Source organism: Esox lucius, chromosome 18 (assembly GCF_011004845.1).
Source record: "Esox lucius isolate fEsoLuc1 chromosome 18, fEsoLuc1.pri, whole genome shotgun sequence".
Classification (NCBI taxonomy): domain Eukaryota; kingdom Metazoa; phylum Chordata; class Actinopteri; order Esociformes; family Esocidae; genus Esox; species Esox lucius.
The window spans coordinates 18418224-18440334 of NC_047586.1; the positions used below are offsets into that span (position 1 = coordinate 18418224).

Below are 22111 nucleotides of genomic sequence, written 5' to 3' on the forward strand. Positions count from 1 at the left end.
TGTAAAAAATCTACACTGGGTTAGGGTTACATTCCAGTAATCGGGATCTAACAGTTCTGTGTCAAAAACAGGCCAAGAAGCCATGTGTTTGACCCAGAACTTTATGTATGCTCCATCATGTTATGGGACTGTGCAGATCCACATACACAAAACTCATTATGTACTGAGTGCACTCATCAGCCCAGACAACATCATTCATGTAAACAGATGCAAGGTCAGTAGCATCATCCGTGGAACATTCCGCTCCAGTATCAGTTGACAGCTAAAATATATGTTTCCAGGTGCCTAAGCATAACCTTCTCATTGAAATGACAATGAATGATTTCAAATCCCATGGCTCTTTTATTTGCAAAAAGCTTCACTTCTATATTTACATTTTGTGCAAAAACATTTAAAAGGTTTCAAGGACTTTACATTGTAAGTTAACCTCAAGGCACATACATGGGACAACAACTATATTTCATAATGAGAACAGAAGTGTAACTTTGGTTCCTAAAACAGTAGGATATTGGTTTATGTTGTTAAGGTCAACAACACAAGGTCTAAATTAAAAGCCATAATAGCTAGGAACCCCTCAAATGACAAGCATTAACATGTTGATTTTGAGAGCATGCTGTCTTTGATCAATTCATACGCCTATCATTTTTCATATAATTTCAATGAAATCAACCTAGCAGCTGTATGGAAAAGGGTTAATTATCCAAAACACAGAAAATGAAATGACTTAAAAAACCCATCAATTGTTTGCTGAAGACTTCGGTGAATAGATGCAAAAATCCTTGAATTATTGTTGGTCTATAATGGATAATGGCAGACAGTAATTCACAAGAGGAATTTGCCCTCAAATTGAAAATTAAGGAGACGAAACAAAGATGAATTAAAATCTATTACATTTTATCCACTCGGGTGCTTTGTTTGAATTGACCTCAGTGATTTACCATAATTATTCCAATGAGAATTAAGGAAATGACTATCAAAGCCTGAAACAATAATAAAGCAGAGGTTTCAGTCTTTTTCCCTTTCTCTCTGTTGCATTCCGTCTAATTCCATTGGTCACGCCATTGCATCTGTGTACTTTCTTCACATGAAGTAGGAAATTAAGAGTAATGTACTTCTGCAAATAACCAACAAGGCTTCTCATTCACCATGTATCATTATCCAGCACCACTCATGGCGTTGTTACGAATGAACAGTCTTTCATTAGTTATGTTGCCTCTGTGTTGTCACTCACTCGTTGTTGAAGCAATATGAAAACGTGTGCTTTCCATTCTGTAACTACTCAATTACTGTCATCGTCTCTGTATTCTCTCAGTTTAGACCTTGCTTCTTCATGGAAAAACTCCTTGAACTAAGTGCAGCTGGTCTGTACAATACTGCATGAAGTTAAGGCAATAAATGGACCTCTATCGCTCCTAAACATTCTTTCATTTGTGAAAGGGTGTTGCAACAGGTTGGCCTGACTGGCTAACATTACATTGAAATACTTATCACTGTTAAAGAAATGAAAGATATGTTGCTGTTTCGAATTAATATCGGATAGGCTTGCTGTGTAACAGACCGGTAGAGTGAAGTGGATACATAACCTGTGAAAGCCCTAGGGCCTTGTAGCAGTGTCAAACTGACCATAGGTGGCCTTCCACTGGAGGGTTTTATTGGACATGTATTGCAAAGTTACCGTTTTAAACTGATCTTACGTGAAATTGGACGTAGCTCGTAATACAATGTGTTACACTCTTACGTGCACATTGGTAGAAAGATTTAGACACTCGATAACCACAGATAAGCTGCTGTCATTGTTTTCAACAAAAATAATGTCTTACTGTTTCGTAGGTGGACATTTCACTCAAAACACTATGAAAGCATTTTGAAAGCTTAAGCATCAACATTAAGATGGCATCATAGTATCTACAGCACCCTAAGCTCCCCACTTACTATTTTTGGTAACTACTAAATGAGTTAACATGCAATTCATGGCAATTCTTCAAAGAGACAAAACAGCAGAGATTCTAGCCACGAACCGCCCAGCACAAAACAAGAGACACATGAAATGGTATTAACTGTTTACTCTGTTAGATTCTCCTTCAGGAATGCTTTTTATTCTAGAACTAGGCACATATGCAGGGGTTTCATCGAGAATTTTAGCCTGCCTGACAGGTGCCCGGTAAGGGGTTCACTCCTGTAATTTGGCCTTCTCTCTCTCTTTCTCTCTCTCTCTCTTTCTCTCTCTCTGTCTCTCTCTCTGTCTTTCTCTCTCTCTAAGCTTGTCATTTAAACTGCCAAGTGAAAATAACGTCTGCATATTTTTCTCCCTTTTTTGGGGGGAGGATTAGGAGTGGGGGAGGCAAGCAGGGAATTCTTTGAAGTCGGCCTGCAAAATAAAATCTTGTCAAAGCAAATAAAGTCTGAGTAAGAAGTGCATAATAAAGACTTCTCAGTGGCACCAGGCCTTTTCGTAACAGGGAGCCAACTATCCCCCCATCACACTGTTCAGCATCAGAACTAGTTTTAATTGAGCCCATGCAGTGATCTGAAAAGCTTTAGAATGAGACAGAGATCAAATGAGGACAAGCTCATGGTTCATGCATCGGGGCACCTAACTACATGAACTGTTTTGCAGACTCCAGAATTAGCAAATAATTGTTTCGGCTTGATGATAAATGCGTCATTTCAACCAATCAATCAATATAATCCTCAGTCCTGTGCAGACAATGGGAGTGCAGCACATGCTACAGTATAAAAGCCCTTCTATCAACACAGTGAAAGGAGATAAGAGAACAAACGTCTTGATCGTTTATTGTGATTCACTCATTTGTCATTTCAATACTAAATGATAAAGAACGAAAGAAAGTTAGAGGAGTGACCGAGTGTATCTTCTACACATTCATTGTCAGTGAGGACACCACCCTGCAAGGACAAGACACACAACACCTCATGGGTGTCCCCGATGACAGTAACACACTGTGGTAAAAAAAAAAGAAATGCAGCTAAATAACAGCTGAGCACTATTAGTTTCAAATTATTTAATTACTAACTCTGCCAACATTGTCTAATTGGCTGGACACTGGAGGTATAGGACCTTACATGTTCTCTATACTGAGTAAGATAACATGCCCTCTTGTGGCCACAACTGGAACAACATCCTGTGTCAATGCGGGCAAATCTACAGTATATCCAACCGTGTCGGCAGTATCCCCGTCCGTCCCTACCACATTCAAATGTGTGCACTTAGTCTTGTGAGGGCAATAGGGGGTGTTGAGGTGTGCCTTTTCCTCTCTGATGGGACCCTCCACAAAAAAGCTATTTTCCTGAATGTCTGCTTAAGCTCTCTGTTGCATTAAGAAAGTGCACTTTGATTATTTAAAAAAATAAAAAATAAACACCAGTGCCTATTTTCCACTGCAGTCTAATCAGCAGTGTTAGTGTTTCCCCAAACACTGTTATCTTAACTAGCATTTTTGTGAGGGGGTGGCTCTACACAAAGGCCATCTTTTTTCTTCTGTGGTTAGCTAAGAATCTCAGCCCTCAAATCACCCAACAACCCAAAAGCCTGACAGACAGGACAGCGTTCCTCATAACCAACCAGCGTGCCACGATTGTACAAATTCCTATGTACGGACAGTACTTGAGCAAAAACCACTTACTGTATTTGAAACCCACTAATTATAAAACTATTTGTATTCCTTTTTTACTAAGAATAAAAAAGATAGCAGATAGAACTCCACATTATTGTCCACAGTATAAATTACATGGTAGACAGAAATTGGAAATATATATATATATATACAGTATATGTTACATTATATTTAACTACTTTTTTTTTCTCAAACAACCGATGTGCGAGCATCCTGAAAGAAGCATCACGTGTGGCAGAACTCGGTGCTGGGAACGTTGCTGCTTTTGCAGTAGGCTAAGCTATTGTTACTGAGGTGGCAGTCTCTGAAGCCGATGCCCCCATTAGGAGTGTAGATGGGCTGAATCCTGAAATCCCCTTTCAAAAGTTGCTCATTGTTCAGCGACACTATCTGAAAGCTGGTCTCAGTCATTTCCAGTATAGAGTTATCCTTTTTGGTCCCAGCCTCACAGTAGTCATCTTTTCTCCTGCCCCGGTTGTATTTCCACTTGGATGACTCCGAGCGGCTCTTCTTGTGCGTGTGCCAACAAAACAGGCTCAGCAATGTTACGAGGACAACAAGGACGGCCCCGCCAATGACCCCAGCCAAAAGGAGGGTGGAGTTGGTGTCCGACTGGGCTTGCTCCGACCCTGTGGCCTTGTTGTTATTGGAGTTGGACGAGGCCGACTTGGTCCTGGCCTCCGAGCATATTGTATCCTCACCTGGACGGTATGAGTTGAGGGTGTCCAGTACGTACACACAGATCCGATAAACTGACCTGGGCTCCAGGTTGGTGAGAATCAGCTTCCGCCTGTCCCCACTCACGGTCCTCTCGCGGCTGACGTCGCTCATCAGGCTCTGGCCCATCTTGACCCACGTCACCTTGTAGGCCGTAACGGTGAAGTAAGAAGCCCAGCTCACCTCGATGCATGAGGTGTTGACCACGTGGAATGATATACGAAGGGGATCCTCGTAAGGGGGCAAGGGGCCAGCGGGGTGGGGGGGCAGCACGTGGGGAGGGGAGGGCAGCGCAGGGTAGGGTGAGGTTGTGGAGGTGGGGGCGGGGATGGTCCCGGAGGTGGTAGTGAAGGTAGTGGAGGTGGGGGTTTGTGGGCGGGGCGTCGTGGAGTGCAGGGTAGGCCAGAGGTCAGGCTGTGGGTCTATCCCATCTGGGCACTGGATGGCATCCAAGGTGAGTTCTCTGATTGCCATGCCGCGCACCTTCTCTGGACTCTGGCACATGAACCCCCGGACGTTTATGGAGCTTGGCAGCGACTTGAGCCACACCACCACCCATTTGACGGTGCAATCGCAGCGCCACGGGTTGTTCCGAACAGTGAGCTGCGTGAGGCTGACAAGGCCATCGAAGACTCCCTGTGTTAGTGTTTGCAGTTGGTTATGGGAAATGTCAAGTTTCTCCAGCCTCTGGAGGTTGGAGAACGCTGTGACAGGGATCTGGACCATCTGATTTTCCTGTAGGTTGAGCTTGACCAGAGATTGGGTCGGGAGGAGGGGCGGTGGGAACGTCAGGGAGTTACGGGACATTGACAGCTCCCGGAGGGTGGTCAGCTCCTGGAATGTCCCCGGGGCCACACCCTCGTCTGTCAGCAAGTTCCCGTCTAGTAAAAGGCGCTGAAGTCTCGTTACGTTCTGGAACGCTTCCTCTGCGATTACAGCAATGCGGTTCTCATCCAATCGCAGCTCTTTGAGGTCTTCGGGGAGACCAATGGGGACACTGCTGAGGTGGTTCTTGGTGAGGAAGAGCAGCTTAAGACTGACTGCTTCCCGGAAGGCCCCCTCCTCCACCCCCACCGTAGAGATGGAGTTATCGTCCAGGTGGAGCTCCTCTAGGCGGGTCAATTGGGCCAAGGCAGCCCTCGAGATGGTTTGGATGTTGTTCTCCTGTAGGTGGAGCACCCGGATGTTCTTGGGCAGGTTGAGGGGAAACTCATCCAGCTGGTTGCCATACAGAAACACCGTTTCCACTGAGGCCACGTTGTGTAGTTCCCAAGGGAACCCAGCGTTGTTGATCTGGTTGTTGTGGAGGTAAAGGATCTTGTAACCCTCCATCAGTCCCATTGGCACAGACGTCAGGCTACGTTCGTTGCAGTAAACAAACGTTTTGTCACAGCGGCACTCCTCTGGGCATGAGGCAGCAGGACGACTGAAGTGCACGTTCAGGCTCAGGAAGACCGTCAACCAGAAACGCAGGAATGAGCCCCAATCTTTATTCCACAGTGCAGCCTGAAACTCCATAGTGGAAAAGGAGAACAACCTTGGGTTGGAGAAATCAAAAAAAGAGCAACACGAAAACCAAATAAACAAGAAATAGGATTGAAGGAGTTGAAGTAAATCCACCCAAAGCATAGACAAAAACAAAAGTCCTCTAAAAGAGTTTAATCATACACTGTTCATTTCTTTACGGGGTAGTAGGACAGGAAGCTGTATGGTTAGGATGAATCCCCCTAAAATGTATTAGTCCTCAGTTTTATCAGGAAAGGAGTGTTTCATTAGGGAGAGCAGGTCCACTGACAGAAGCTGACTCCATCCATGCTTAGATATCAGACTGGAGCAGGGCTCCTCACTCTCTGCTCACAGCATAGGGGCCAGCCTGGGCCAATTTACTGCTGAACCACCGCATCGATGGACACCTGCTATCCTCTCCTCGCCACCCACTGTCACGGTCACACCCTGCTGGTCCTCGCCCGGAGCAGCGTCCAGGGGGGGTGACATTGGGATCTAGAGACCTGTTCCACAAGACAAAAAGGTACAATTAGTGAGGTATTTAGGAAACGGGGTGGTCTGTTATCTCTGTGAGAAACCCCCCCCACCCCCCGACATCTATTTCTAACTTATGCTTTAACTCGCAGGCTGAACAAAATGTGTCTTTCATGTACACATTAGCACATTAGGTCTCATACACATTTTGTTCAGTTAACACAAACTCTCCTGGTCACACGCACAAAGCTTGCACACAGGTTCTTACGCACTGACACCAGCCCTTCTTACATTTCTTTAAAAAATTTGTAACCATCTGATAAAAATGCAGGAGAGCTCTACATCCGGTTTAGCAAACATAAAGAGGGCATTCATTCTTTCCTTTCGGTCAAAGAGGAGCCAACAGAACGTAGTAGCTGCAAGGACCGCATGTACATTTAGAGCTTTCGACAAGTCAATGTCTCAGTGCTGAATAACATGCTAGTAATTAATACATTACAATTATTTTCCAACTGTCTGAAACATAAATGTGACATTACCAGAGGCATAACAGAAAAAGCCACAAAAGGGAGATAAAAAAAATACTGCCTGAAAGCATTAAGACATTTTGGGCAGTATTTTTGCTTGTGTTAAAACTGTATTTTTTGCATTTGTTAGAGCCAACAGTTCTTTGAAGTCAGAGCTGGTAAACACACTGTGCTTAGGGGAAACTGGGAGAGGTGTTGTTCTACCTCTTAAGGTGCACTGTGTACATTACAAAAGTGGACCAGACACAACCATCTCCGGCAGCCAATTTATCTCCAGAAAATGTGGGGTAGAACTGGGATGGTTGTCACCAAGGCAGGTTGTCTTAAGAGTGTTGAGCTTAAAAACCAGGGGACACTGATTAGAATGAACATATAAAATGTGTGACCTCTGTAAGAGGAGTGGTCCATGTGCTGAAAGTTCTTATTCTGATACTTCTAATTTCTTCAGATTTAAGTTGCAAAATATACTCTCTGCCTACTGACAAATTGTATTAAACACCAGTATTAGCATTGGCAGTTGTTGATTGGCCCGGTTTGCAGAAAATATACTGTATTTAGAAAGGGGTCATCACCCAGGGACTCAGTATTTTGGGATCATTGTCAATAAAAAGTACAAATAAAACATCTTACAACATTATGTTGGAATACGATTACACAAGGGGAAATTAACTAGGAATTCACTGTTACTTTAAACCATTTGTTAATGAACCACACATGGAAAATAACACATGATGATGAAAAAATTTTCAGGATAAAAAGGTTGATTTCATCTGAACAATTTATAAAGTACACTTCTGCTAAAAGGAAACTGTGGCAACCAACCCCAGTTCAAACCTACATGAAATTAAGCACCACAAAATGAAATGACAGGGAGTTTGTGTGTGTTAAAGGGGTTGGGAGTGTGTAGTGTGTCTGTTCGCTTGCATGTGTATGCATGTACTGTATGGTGGTGGGGGTGGGGGGGGGGACAAACACTGCCTGTCAAATAAAATAGGATTGCAAAATAATTTAGCTCCCCCACCTGCGATAGATGATCAATACTAGACTATTTCTCAGCATGGTTTAGAGGTTTAGAATGGGCAAGGCCACCCAGTCACAGCATGACCTCAGCTCCCCAGCATTCAAGTGTATTGGCTATCATAGATTTTCTGATTGAAAGATCCTGCTTTCCATCAGTGCTTTTAATTTAACAGGAGCCCCGCCCCATGTCAATGCTGAATAGGCCCATTCCTTAAATAAATAATGTGTCTGATGAATTTTAAATAGGGAGAATGGGTAATAATAATATAGCTAGCCTCGTAGGATTGAGCATGAAACGTTATCGATATTGTTCAGTTGCTCTGTAGCCTGATGAGCTGGGGCACTGTTCGTTACAAAGATGAAAAGGCTACATTTAATCAAATATGCTTCGAGTGAAATAAGCAGCGACCATGTGGCAATAAATGTGCCTCCACAGCAACAGTATCTAAACTAATTATGGCGGCATAAATAGACCGTGGACATTGGAATGAATTGCGGAGTCAAAAGAAAAACTTAAAAGGCGGAAAACACGTTCAATAAGCACACAAAGTTGGACTTCCATGTATTAAAATCCAAAATGTCCTGGGAAAAGCACAATTTGCACTCAGACCAAGTAACAAATTAAGAGGTAACTGTGAAGGTGTGTGAAAAGATAGTGTCCAGATATGAAAGATCCTATAGATGTGTTGACCCTAGGACTGTTTTCCTGCTGTCTTTCTATGTACCTCCGGTGGAGGTAATACAGATCACCAGTAAGACGAAATAATATTGCGACTAGGTTAAATCAGATTAGGGACTGGATTAAATCACAGAAACGCAATTAAAAGTTTAAAACGCATAGGCTATTTAAAAGGCGATAAGAGGCGGATCAGGTAGGCCCACTTCAAAGCAGCTCAGTGAGTGGTATTCATTTGAATGAATTATTACAAAGGAGGATTGAGAGCCGTTCAGAGCATTGAGATTGCAAGTGCAAACAGAGGCTTTGCTTTTATCTGAAATAAAAAAAAATAATAAGGCGGTGCTCTTTGTAGCGCGTTGATCTTTGACATCTAATTAACGGATGAATAAATTATGAAGCGGATAAATAAATTGAGAAAAACCGAATTGAGAATTGACAAGTTGACCATATTTAGTTTTGAGATTGGCAGTGTGGTCGGGAAGAGAATAGATTATACAACTGCGTTCCCGGTAATAAAAAGAACACCAGAGCGAATCACAGTGGCAATGATTGTGTTAATCGTATCCATAATGTGGCATATAAATCAAATCCAATGATTTCTACTCATATTACCTACAAAAACAGAACTCTATAAAAACTGTTGAAATAAGTTGTACGCTATCGCTGTTTATACAGCTCGGCCTTATAGAACCCCAACTGCTTTGATAAAATAGCCTTACTACTATAAACCATTGGCAGCTGTAGCCTACCTTGTATGAGGCTTTATCCGTATTCATTGTATGCGCCTTTACCATGTTTAACTATTTTCTTTGTCCTTCACGCAATCCTAGAATATAACCGTGCGCTATGATCCAGCGCCATTCGGTGTTGTTTGTGCGAATCGCTTCCGAGCTCGCTGCCTCCCGTGGGTCTATCGGACAGCATGCTGCTGGGGTCCGGAGGACAATCTTCTGTTCTGTCCCCACTTCTTTTATTCCGCGGCCGCTCAAACAACCACTAGGTTCAGCTCAGCCCTCTTCAAACCCATGGGTAAAGCATTACAGAGGGAGAGCAGGACTATAGAAAACTGAAAATGCACCGACTTGTCCAGTTGGAGTCCCCCGAAACAGAACACGCACTTGCAAAGGTATCCTCCTGATTCCCTAGCCATGACGGCCTGCGTCCGGGTTGTTTTGGGGACCGATGAAAACTTGCCTTCTATGTGCGGAATCCCAGAGAGATGTTTGGTACCAACTCATTTGATGTGTGAGCACCGCTCACCTCTCTCTCCCTCTCTCTCCCTCTCTCTGGCTCTCTCACTCTCTTCGTGGTTCAGGTTCCTCCTACCCCTTCCCTCAAGAATGTGTCTACCAGAGCAGCTCGAGAGATGGCTATGAGCCTCAGCTCCTCCCAACGCAGCCGCCCTCATACTTCTTCTGTTATCAGTAAATTACAACTTTCTTGTTTGGCTGAATGACTTTATATAGCCTGACGCATTTTTTCATCTGGTTAAGATAATTACATACTGCATTTCCCCTAAACAAAATAGTTTTTCACTAATGTTCCTAAATGCAAAAATGCAAAGAAGTGTCATTGATGAAGCCTACACACATGTCCGCACTTCACACGCATTCTTTTTAGTTTTCCTGGGACGGAGGAGCCCTATTCGTAATTATTTCTGCATTTATTTTCACCTTCTACCTTATAGTGATTTGAGACTTTCAGACATATGCACTGACGACCACAGTATTCCTCTGACTATTCAGGCTTGCTCTCGGTACTGATTCAGCATTACACTATTGCTTGGCCCGCAAATCCCCTGCTCCCTTGCTCTCCCTCTCTCATCCCTCTCTCTCGCTCTCTCTGACAAGTACGCCCGCACAAGGGCGCGCGTACACGCATACACTGACGCACGCAAAAATCCACACACGGAAGAACAAAAGTACAGTGTGAGAGAGCTCATTGTTGGAATTAAATGCTGAATTGGATAATTAGACCTTGTATTTTAGCTAGAGGCCAATAGAGTGATGTGGATGAGTGGGACAGTTTTTTTGTAGATTGCTACGTAGACAATCAAACGCAGTATTCCCTTAAGCATGTTGCATACATTTATAATGAAAAAAGTTAATGCTACATCCCCTGGAACATGAGACTCATACTTTTGGTTTAGTGAAGCATGTCTTTCAGTCTTAGTGGTATACTTTACTAAATGAAGTGGGACAACATTTCACATTAGAAATAAATTACAGCTCTGACTTGAACCTGAAATACCTGGTTACCTCCTTGTTCTAAACTTTAATATTTTTCTGTCCCTTCTTATAATTGGGCTTTTTTCTTGAAAAGGTGTTTCTGTTCCTATTTTATTTCCCACTAACTCCTTAATCTGTCATACAATGCTGTTTGTGTGCTGTATAGCATTGTGTAGTACCCCTGTGCCAAATTCAATTGATTGGACATGATTTAGAAAGGTACACATTTGTCTTTTCAAGGTTCCACATGTTGCAAAGCGTTTCAGAAGAAAAAACAAGCCATGGAAATTGCTGTAGACCTCAGAGATAGAATTGTGTTGAGGCAAAATTACTAAAACACCAGAAGCACATTGGACTCCATCATTGTGAAATGGAAGAAGTTTTCAACTACCAAGACTCTTAAGAGTACTCAGTTTAGTAGCCATCCAGCCATACAAAGTAACTGGAAAAGATGGGCCTTAGTCAGGGGGGTGATCGAAAACCTAATGACCACTCTAACTGAGGTTCAGGGCTTCTCCGCAAAGATGGGAGAACTTGCCATAAAGACAACAATCTCCGAAGCACTCCATCAATTAGGCCTTTATGGTAGTGGCTAGACCGAAGCCACTCCCGAGTAAAAGGGATATGACGTCCCACCTAAAGGACTTTAAGAGTATGAGGAAAATTATTAGATGGTCGGATGACGAAGAAAATGAAATATCAGGCTTGAATGCTAAATGCTATGTCTGATGAAAACAAGGTAGGGCTCATCACCTGACTAACACCATCCTTTCGGTGAAGCATGGTGATAGGAGTACAATTTCATGCAGACTCTTCCCAGCAGCAGGGACAGGGAGACTGGTCAGGATTAAGGGAAGGATGAATGGAGCAAAATACAGATGCATCCTTGAAGATTCCTGATCCAGAGCACACAGAACATCAGAAGGGGGTGAAGATTCATCTTTGAGCACAATAATGACACGAAGCATACAGCCAAGACCATGCTGGAGTGGCTTTGGGACAAGTCTGTGAGTGTCCTTGAGTGGCCCAGCAAAAGGCTTGAACCACACTGAACATCTGTGGGAAGACCTGAAGATCGGAGATCACTGACACTCCCCAATGAATCTGATAGAGATTGAGAAGATCTGCAAGCAAAAATGTGTGCCAAGCTGATAGAGGCATATCCAAGAAGACTCAAAGCTGATGGAGGCATATCCAAGAAGACTCAAAGCTGATGGAGGCATATCCAAGAAGACACAAAGCTGATGGAGGCATATCCAAGAAGACTCAAAGCTGATGGAGGCATATCCAAGAAGTCTCAAAGCTGATGGAGGCATATCCAAGAAGACTCAAAGCTGATGGAGGCATATCCAAGAAGACTCAAAGCTGATGGAGGCATATCCAAGAAGACTCAAAGCTGATGGAGCCATATCCAAGAAGACTCAAAGCTGATGGAGGCGTATACAAGAAGACTCAAAGCTGATGGAGGCATATCCAAGAAGACTCAAAGCTGATGGAGGCATATCCAAGAAGACTCAAAGCTGATGGAGGCATATCCAAGAAGACTCAAAGCTCAGATCCCTACTTGCGGAAGCTACTGTTACTATATTCTTACCAATAACTTCATTTCAACACAATAGAATATATAGCTCCACAAAAGGTTTTAAGTGAGGAACAGAAGGGTTAAAATTAAGAGACAACTGCAAATTGAACACTTCTGTTCCTCACTCAAAACTTTCCTTTTCAACTTTTTTGGAAAGGAAAGAGAAAAGTTGCAGTGGTCTCTTAATTTTTTCCAGAGCCGTAGGTTGTTCAGTCGGCAGACAGCATTATGTTTTTTACACAATCTCTGGCTGTTTTCACAACTTTTAATATGTCACCCATACACTACAAAGTCACACTAACACTGCCAAAAATGTCATGCACAGAACAATTTCAACAACATCATAGAGTCCTCACACACAAACTGGTCCCCCTTGGGAATCAAACCCACAACCCTGCCGTTGAAAGCACCTTACTCAAGATGCCAACTTAGCTCCACTCTACTTATTTCCCCCGAGTTGTAGCTCTTTTTTTTTTTGAGTTCTCAGTTGTCTTGAAAGTACAGTATTGAATTCAGGGGCATGAGGTTTTTTCCCAGTTCCTAGTTGTTTTAAAGACAGTGGCAGTTGTCAGCCCCTAGTGCCGTGGTAGAAGAAACAGGACGTGATGCTCCTGTCATGATATGCGGATTGGGACAGAAAGACTCGAAGACACAATGACAAGCCCCCAGGATGTTTGTATCCATGCTTTGCCACTCGGTTCAGTGGCAATAAGCTAATCAGCATTGCCCCAAAAAATGTAGGCGTGGGAAGGGGCTGACTAGTTAATGTTTATGATCGGGTCTGTTGCACCAGGATAACCTCCTGCTAGCTCCTCTTGTAACCCGTGAAAAATTGGAGCTGAGGCAATAAGTAGCCCAGAGATGGATTAAAAAAGAGTGTGATCATCTTTGTAAGTCCGATGTCTGCTTTGTGCACTGCCACTGATGAAGGCAATTGGAAAATAAAGACTGTATTGAATAAATCCTGAAATGATCCTTTCCATTTCCTTCACATCCCAAAGATTGAGTGCAATGGTTCGTCCTGTCCAAAATGTACTGGATCCATAAACCACACGGTACTAATTATTGGGCATGAGGAGTATATTTGGGGAATTGTTTCTTTTCACTTAGCCGCTTGCTTTGAATCACAATTCTTGACATTAGTTGGCATTATACTGTAAAATAAAAAAAACAGGTTTTACGGTGGTTTGATATAAGCTCAATTTAAATTACATGACATTTGTCTTCCAATTTTTTTTCTCCCCTCCCAATGTTATGATGTCTAATTCACAATCAAGTAATTCTTTCTGTGATGTGGAGGGAGTGGAGCAGGACAGAGGCGTAGAAATGCAAAAATAATAGGCTTAAATTAAGAAAGGCTTCCGTACTAACAAAGGACTTGGCTTGGATTAAACGGAAACACCAATGTTACATGGAACATAAAAATTGCAACAGTCGGCACAACAAAGGTCAATTCCATTGTAGCAAATCTCAGCGTTCTAAGATCGAGAAATGTGTCAGAGTTTGAGCTTGCCGATGCATGCCCCCCCACAAGGAGGCACTAGAGTGTGTAATGAGGCAAGGCAGCCCTGTTCGACTTTCCTCTCACTTCCTTTCACACTGGACTGTGAAGAGCCAATCACAGTGTGTATGTGTCGGCCAGCAGATGTTTATGCTAAATTTGCTGATCAAGCTACTTTTACCATCTGTGTGGGTCTTGGTGTATGTATTAGTGTAGTATAGTGTACCAATCATTGTAACTTTAAAGTAAAATTCTTGACAGATTTTAACTGTGAAAGCAAGTCAACTATCAATTACAGGAGGAAATACAACTATGTAAAAAACATGTCTAATCAGATTTTTCCACAAGGGAAGTCTTCTAAACCGTAAATAGCCTATTTACATTTCTATTGGCAATTTTATTTTTAAGTACTGGTAACTAATGGAACAGATCCAGTGAACATACACATCATTTTTTTTAAATCAGCATTGAGTAGGCCTGTTTAGATGCTGAACCTTACCTGAACTTCTTTAAACTGCTGATTTCTGTGTAACTTTTCTTTCCTTGGATAAAGTATGGCCGACCCACAGAATGGTTGTCCCCAGTGTCTCAGGTACTTTAAATTTAATTTGTACACACATTTTTCATTTTCAATACAAATAAAAGGCTTGTTAAGTCCTGGTCCAAGTGTTATATCAATATATATTTTAACCCTTTTCAAAATACAGTATTGTAACCCTGTTTAAACTGTATTTTAACCCTATTTAACAACATGTCACCATTGCTGTAAAGGCTTCTTTATTTCTGGTTGCTTTGACAACATTTTGTGTAAAGAGTATTATTTATTTAATGCACACAACAAGTTCCCATTACCTCCGCCACTTAGGATTCATGGCTTAATGACCCTGTTAGAATATTTGGCACTTGATAGGATTGTACTATAGACATTTATTATTTTATTTATATAGAACATTTCTTTATGACAGAATGTTTAAATGAGTAATGTACACTTCTCAGAAGTCACATTATTGATGATATGACCCAGTATTTTTCCATCAGTCTGTGTATTAGACCATGACCTATACACAGGTACTAATATTAAGTTATAACTTTTGAGAAGCTAACCACTGCCTGATATTCAACTGAAGGGTTTGATTCTGTTCAAAATGCAGAAGGTCCTAAGCAATGCAGAGAATGGACACATTTACCATAATTAGCAAAACAGCTCTGTGAATAAAGTTCCTTCCCTCAGTTGATGTCTGTTCCTTCATCTTTATGAACTTGTATCTGAAACTCTCTGTCTTTACTAACATAGTCTGTTTCTAAATGGTAGAGTCTGGTTTCGGGTTCATGTTAACCAGGCTGTATAATTTATTGTATCTTGCTAAAATGGAAAAAATACTCAACTGGGTAGATCAATGTCCAGAGCTGTGGCTCTGGTCAGAAGACTGCTGCTTAGATACCCATTTCTTTTTATTAGCTAAATGTTAACAGGCCTCTGTCCCTGCAGATTTAATCAGCTTAGCATTTAGCATGTTTCTTAGCACATGGTTACATCAGAGACTCGGAATGACACATTTCAAAGTAACCAACGATAAGATCCCTTAGAAGAGTGATTAGCGAGATCTCTGAAATACACAATTGTGTAATTACCTGTGCAAGGACTGTTATATCTTCAAAGGGCTTTATATCACCATACGCCAAGTGGACAGAGCTTTTGCTGTGAGAGAGACACACGCTGATTATGTTTCTAAGCTTACAGTTGATCAATAAAAACATCCTGCCGCATATCCTATCAGGCAAAAACACCTTTTTGTAAAGGCAAACTGTAAAAGTAAAACCGTCAAAATGAGTTGGAAGTGCACAGTGCTGCGTCACTGCCATATCAATGGCTGACCGTTTCTGTCAATGCGTTATATAGGCGCTCCATTAAATGAAATAAAGAGAAACTTGTAAAGCTTACAGTTCCTTTTAAAAGAATAAAACTGCTTGTCAAACGGCCGGGCGGAGGAAGGAGTAGGAGGCAGTATTCAATCAGTCTGTTAGTCATTACATCAGGAGCTCTGCTGTCCCATGGACATGATTTGAATTATGGGGGGGGATATAAATGGTAGCTATAGGCCCTGGAAGACTGCTCTGTGTTAATGTCACACTGTAAAAACAGACTGACTGACGATGGGCTGGTCCCGCTTGGGGAGCAGAGAGACGAGAAAGAGAGAGGGGTAGCACAGATGGACAGACAAACTGAAAGTCAAAAGGAGCTCTGTAAAAAGAAAAAGAGAAAATGGCTGGAGAAAGTGATAAAAAAATAGGGATTAAGATAGAGGTGGAGAGATTGAGCGGTGCCTGGAACAGGTCTTTAAGGTCACTCAAAAGATGGGCCTTATCCCACCTTCAATCCCTCAAGCTTTCTGTCTGTTTGAAGTCACATCTGGGGTGAATTTCCCCTCCTGAGCTGAGTGGAGAGGAAGTCTGTTCATAGCCTGGATGTGGATGTTAGCTGTAGCTACTGCCTCCCAGGCTATAGCTTTCTCTCTTAGTTGCTCCCTGTCACCAGACCAGATCTGCCTACCTGCTGTTGTCCAGACCTTACCTCACTCTGTGAGCTTGATGGACAGACGGCTGGCTACCGCCTGAAACATCTGCTGACATTGTTTGGCTCAGCTCTCAGGGGCCAGGGTTCTTTCCTGTCTTTGTGAACTGACCATAAAACATTGTGGAGCCAAAAAAGGAGAGTTTCCCCTTCATGATCAAGTAAGATTGGCTGTAGTCGCATAATATGGTGGCCGTTTGACAGTGTTTCTTTTTGGATTGCTTTACCTTTCCCAGACTTAATGACATAATCCCCCAGAGTTTACCTCTATATAAATCTCCATATGTGTCAATCAATTTGCACTCACTCTAACCCACAGCAAATGTCAGTGCATTCGTCATATGGTGTCAGTTACTTTCACTTCACTTACATTTAGAAGGGGTTCTATTTTTGTAATATGGAAATATATTTGTAAATACAATTGGAGGTCAGTGCCACCCTACCATTGGCCCCGGACGATACCTGGTAATGGAGATTTGTTGCTAGGCTGTAGGGCCATGACACAAAAAAAAGGTTTCCCTTAGTGTGCCGGACTGGTAATCCATCAACCTAGCCAGTAGCACATCTCTGATTCTCTGTAATACCCTCCGTGTCATCCCTGACTAGTTGAAGTTCCGTTTTTTCGGAGGAAATGCAAAGTGAGAGTGTGTTACTGTGAGGCTTGGGTAAATGAAGACGGAGGCAAAGATGCAGGATTGAACAAAACTTGGTTTAATCCAGAAAGAACAAAATATATTCAAAGATGCGGTGGATTACCCACAAACTACTGGTATACACAGACAGAGCTAAACTGAACAAAGGTGAACGTGCCTTCTCTTATCAACGATAACTGACAAATGAGTGATCTAAAAGGTAAGAACTAAATACACAATCCAATCTGCAAAATGTAAACAGGTGATACAAAGAGGCAATCCATAGAGTTGGGTTGAGGACCCGATGTTTTCAGCAGGTGGGTTATGCCGAACGCTGCAACGGGAGAACCCGAGAAGTCTCAACACTTTGGGAAACCGAGGTGACCCCTACAGTGATGTAATTTCCTCTGCTGGACTTTGACATGTCAAAGCTGCTTCTTAAGTTCTTCTTTTATTTGAGTGGATTGGTTGAACAGTAATAGTGCCTCACTCAAATGTGTTTTTCCTCTCACCAAGTCTAGTTTCAGGCATTTTTTCCCCTCATCAGATGCTAAAGCATCTTTGTAACCATTTGTAACAATTTTGGCACATTCACTAACCAAACTATGCATACGAAGCGTGAACACAGTTGAAGTTAATAAGTAGCCAATGGGAAAATAACTTTGTTAATAACAATAGCCCGCTAGCTACAATATATCAGGCAATTTTGAATGGTTGGTTAAATGGATGTAGCATTCTTCCAAGCAAAGTTTGTTTTTTGTATTTGTAGGGTATTTCGAAACATTGTGTTTCCAACATGACAGAAATTTTAAAGTATTTATGTCATGAATATGTATATATAATTTTTTCCCAGGTCTGTTCTCCACAGTTACATTTCACAGTGTTTGTATTCTGCTGATGAGTCCATTAATTAATGCATTGACTCGTAATTAAGCATGTACGGACAACGACCCACACCAATTTACAGTCTTAATGACCTTGGATTATTATTAATAATTATAATATTTTCAATAACGTTAATTACAACGTGTAATTAGAGATTCATTCAACAACTGCTTAACTCCAAGGATGTTGCTAACTTTGGGAAGATACGGCTATGTGGTGAAACCTCCAGTACTTAACGATCTATACCAAAACAAAGCTGTGACATCAATTAAACAAGTGATTTAATTTGTAAAATTCACTGCTTGCTTATCTCCACAGTATCCCAAGAGGATGTCTGTAGCACGGAGTGTGTGGATCAGTGTTTGTGTATGGGCCTCCCAATTATATTTCTAGTTTTCTATTTCTAGTGTAGTTTCTACTCAGCATTATTCAGTAATACTAGCTTAGTGGGCTTTTACATAATGACATAAATGTCATCCATATAAATTAGGAAATTATTCTACAAATTTACATCTCTGCAATCTCTCAAATATCTGCTTAATATTTGAGTTCATAATGTCTGATTACTATATGAGTTGATGAAAAGTATTGTTTGATTCTTTGTTTATCAGACCTTAACCCTGTTCTCCCAAAACCCTATGAGAAAAAAATTAAAATAAAAACTTTGTTAGCATGTGCTAACTTTCTTTTAACAGACACATATATGGCAATTCATTGTAACTTAAATGTTTGTGTAGTGTATAAGGCCTATTATCCATTACTATATCTATTACTTCTAAACTATACACTACTTTCACTCTCACATATAATATACAATAAGGTCTCTTACATGCGTACTTGAAAATAAAGTTTTGCCATTTATCCCACATGGCTTTTGCTAAGATATTAGCTGTCACATACCAATCTGTAATAACATCATTAACGTCTACGGTTTGGTTCCTTACTTACGTTTGCTTTCACTTACTGGCTCAGCTAGTTTACTTTTTTGAAGTAGTCTCACAAACATCCTCTACAATCAGGACATTAGTAACACCAGAATTGCCAGTGTGCTTTTGGGAGACTGCTGAATCATAGCGCCTTTGAAACATTTGCTGTCCTCTTCCACGTCTCAGTTTTTTCCTAGCGTACCATTATAAAGGGCAGAGAGAGTTTGTGAGAAAGACAGAGTGATTAACAGAAAGAGAGATATCAGACGGACATACAAAAAAAAAAAAGAAAGAGAGAGAACCAGAAAGGAATGGTTAGAGAAAGAGGGAATGGGGTTTGTGTGGATGATGATCTATCGATTAAAATGAACACCTTTGATACTTCTTCCTGCCCCAGAAGATCACTCTCTTCTTCTCCCCCCCACTCTCTATCTCTCTCTCTCATCCCTCTCTTGCAGGTGGCTCTGAGCCCAACCCTTGCGCCTGCCACCCGGTGCAGATTAATTGAAGCACAGTGCTGTAAATGAATCACACATGGCTAATATATGTCCTCTCAGCTTTGCAGGGAGAGGACGAGAATACATTCTTCCGGGAGACCGTCAGCAGTGCTTTGCTTTGTAAGACTTAGACGACACTATTGAAAACTGCACCAGGCAGTCCAAAAAAAAAAGATTCTCTACAATTTAAAATTATTAAATAATACAAAAATACTGTGTGGTAGCCAAGGTCAGCGGCTGGAGTCCAACTATATAATTCATAACTTTGTCAGTTTTCATTTTTCATTCCTCTGTTCCTTTAGTCCACTCTCTACGCCACTCTTTCGTCTTTTGCAGACCTCTAGATTAATTACATTGTTCCTGGGAAGTAAAAAGCTTTGCCGCACCTGTCCCATTGCCAATGTGTATTATAGATGTAGTCTGGGACATTTGAATGAACACAATGTTTTTTTTTAACCTCCCATTTTTGGGCTGGATGTGTAATAGGTTCATAATGTTCATAATCTATGCGTAGAATCACCGTTGTACCTCAGGTTGCCATGAAATTCCAAGTTTGAAAGTGAGACGTTTTGACGATGGGGGCATAAAGGAGCAAACACATAACAAAGTACCCAACTTGTTGGGGCTGTTTGTCTCGACAGCGACCCTTTTCAATCAGTGGGTAAAAACAGCGGACTGCAACTTTGAGAGCGTGAGAGATCATAGTTTCACTTATCATTCGTTATTTAAAATGGCCACTGCCCAAAATTACTCTTTACTAAGGAATTGGAGGATGTCTGGTCATTATTTCCTGAACCACCTGGGAGTCGGTTTAAGGAACTCAAATGAATACATGAAAGGGCAGTTTTTTCTGTGTCATGGGTTTGACTGGTTCCTCCTAAATTAGACTGCAATATTATTTCAGTGACTAAGGTCTGATTTCAAAGGTTTGATAACTCATATGAACATTAATTTAACGTAACACTTCAGTGCACTGTTGGTTCTCCTCTGGTTGATCAAAAGTATTCATTGACTTGACAAAGGCCTTGATTGCGTTGTTAGATGTATTGTATTTGATAGAAAAGCTATGTGATTTGCCGATGGGACAATTCCTTTGTGTACTTATCCATCTGTCCTTAATCACGTTACATTTCCTCTAAGAACTAAAATAGGCTAACCGTAATAAAAAAATGTCAGTGTTATGTGTCAAGGAACTTTTTAACCATTTTAACTGCACTTTGATGTTACTTTCTAAATTGTTTCCATTGTGTGTATTTATTTCTTCGTTGAAACCTATGTTGAGAAAAAGGACGCCGAGAGTTGAATGCATCAATTCCATGCGCTTGTAGATCAAAAGAAACAGATTAGGTTCTGTTATATTTACTTGTAGCAGGCTAAACCGTTGGCTGTTGTCCTGTTTCTGCGTGGTGGATTTAATGTTTGGCCTGTGTACACAGGTTGTCATCTATCAGAAGGAGAAAAAAAAGCCCACGTGTTCTGAGATCACAGGAACATAAAGGGATTTGGTTGGATTGATTGTGCTATGCAGCCCATGTGTTCTGTGGAATGTTTCCCCAGATACAACAATCCTGCCTGGGTCTGATTTTGAAGTAATGTTTATGTGTGTAATGTGGATACTAAGTGCCATGTCTTCCCTGCTGTACGTGCACACACACACACACACACACACACACAAGCACTGCCTACACAAGTTAGTCATGCCCGGCTACAGTACATGTTAAGGCCGTTGTGATTAATGTTGCGTTTTTCTTCGCCGGGTGGCTTTAGCGTGATCGCTGCGCTGTCGAGGCAGCGTGTCATTTGGCTGTGCACGCCGCAGTTCGCCGTCCCACATTCACATTAACAGCAGGCGAGAGTAAAACAAACAGAGGGAGAGAAAAAAGAAACAGGGAAAACATGCTTGTTTAAACCCCAGGTAGGCACGTTTGTGTCAGAGACAGTCTGTTCCCACACACAGTGAGCCCCTTTGTTCACGCCACAACCTTGGTTCTGACACTTTTATTTGACATTGAGGTGTGTCCCGTCCAGGCCAGCCGTCAGGAGGGGACAACCGGGAACATTGTCTCCGGCCCTGGGAGGGGGAGCAAAATTGTCCGGGCTCAGTTGTGAAAACCTGCTGCTGGTTCGCTCAGGGAAGAGCTGAAATAGAAATATTCTGTCCCAGGCCCTGGGATACTTTAAGGTGGTCCTGGTCAACAACTATTGCTGTAGAGTGCTGAACACACACATACACGTGCGGTCTGGAGTGTGTGAATAAAACTGTAATGCAATTACAAATTAAAAAAACAACTCACGTTGTTAGGTATGGCCAGAAAATCCCAGTTTTGTTATTTAAACTGTTATGGCAACTGGAGTGCTGAGGTATTTCTCATGAGTATCTGTTTTCCCCTGGGTGTCCAATGTCTTGGAGGCCAAAAGTCCTGGAATGCCATGAATAGGTGGTCAGAATGGAGAAGGCTCTAGAAGTACACATGGAAGTGTTTTACAGACATTCTGAGGAGGCAGTTTGCCAGAGAGATGTAGGATCAAACATTGCTCAATGTCCTCCTAAATGTATCTTTTGGAAGGAGAGTGCTAGCATGTGTGCTTCTCGCTCTGCCTGTCTGGACTGTATGGGCAAACGGTAACTGCCGTGCGGCACAGGGGATGTGTTAGAAAGCCCACTTCAGGGCTCCCAACACTGGCGTCGGCCCAGTTCAACTGATAGGTTAACGAGAATAACTTGTTCACATC

The 22111-nt window shown here is 41.9% G+C and overlaps 1 protein-coding gene across 3 annotated transcripts in view; it reads right to left on the bottom strand.

Annotated features, from left to right (window-relative positions):
* Positions 1-328: 328 nt before the first annotated feature.
* flrt2 (fibronectin leucine rich transmembrane protein 2) overlaps positions 329-22111 on the bottom strand; it is a 36080-nt gene continuing 14297 nt past the window's right edge. For 2 of the 3 annotated variants that reach the window (XM_029114623.2, XM_020056411.3), the window contains one exon: positions 329-6358. In XM_029114623.2, the coding sequence (XP_028970456.1) occupies positions 3858-5978 (2121 nt within the window). In that variant the 5' untranslated portion in view covers positions 5979-6358 and the 3' untranslated portion in view covers positions 329-3857. Of the gene's footprint in view, positions 6359-9304; positions 9931-22111 lie in introns of those variants that run through there. The other variant, XM_029114622.2, reaches the window with a different exon arrangement.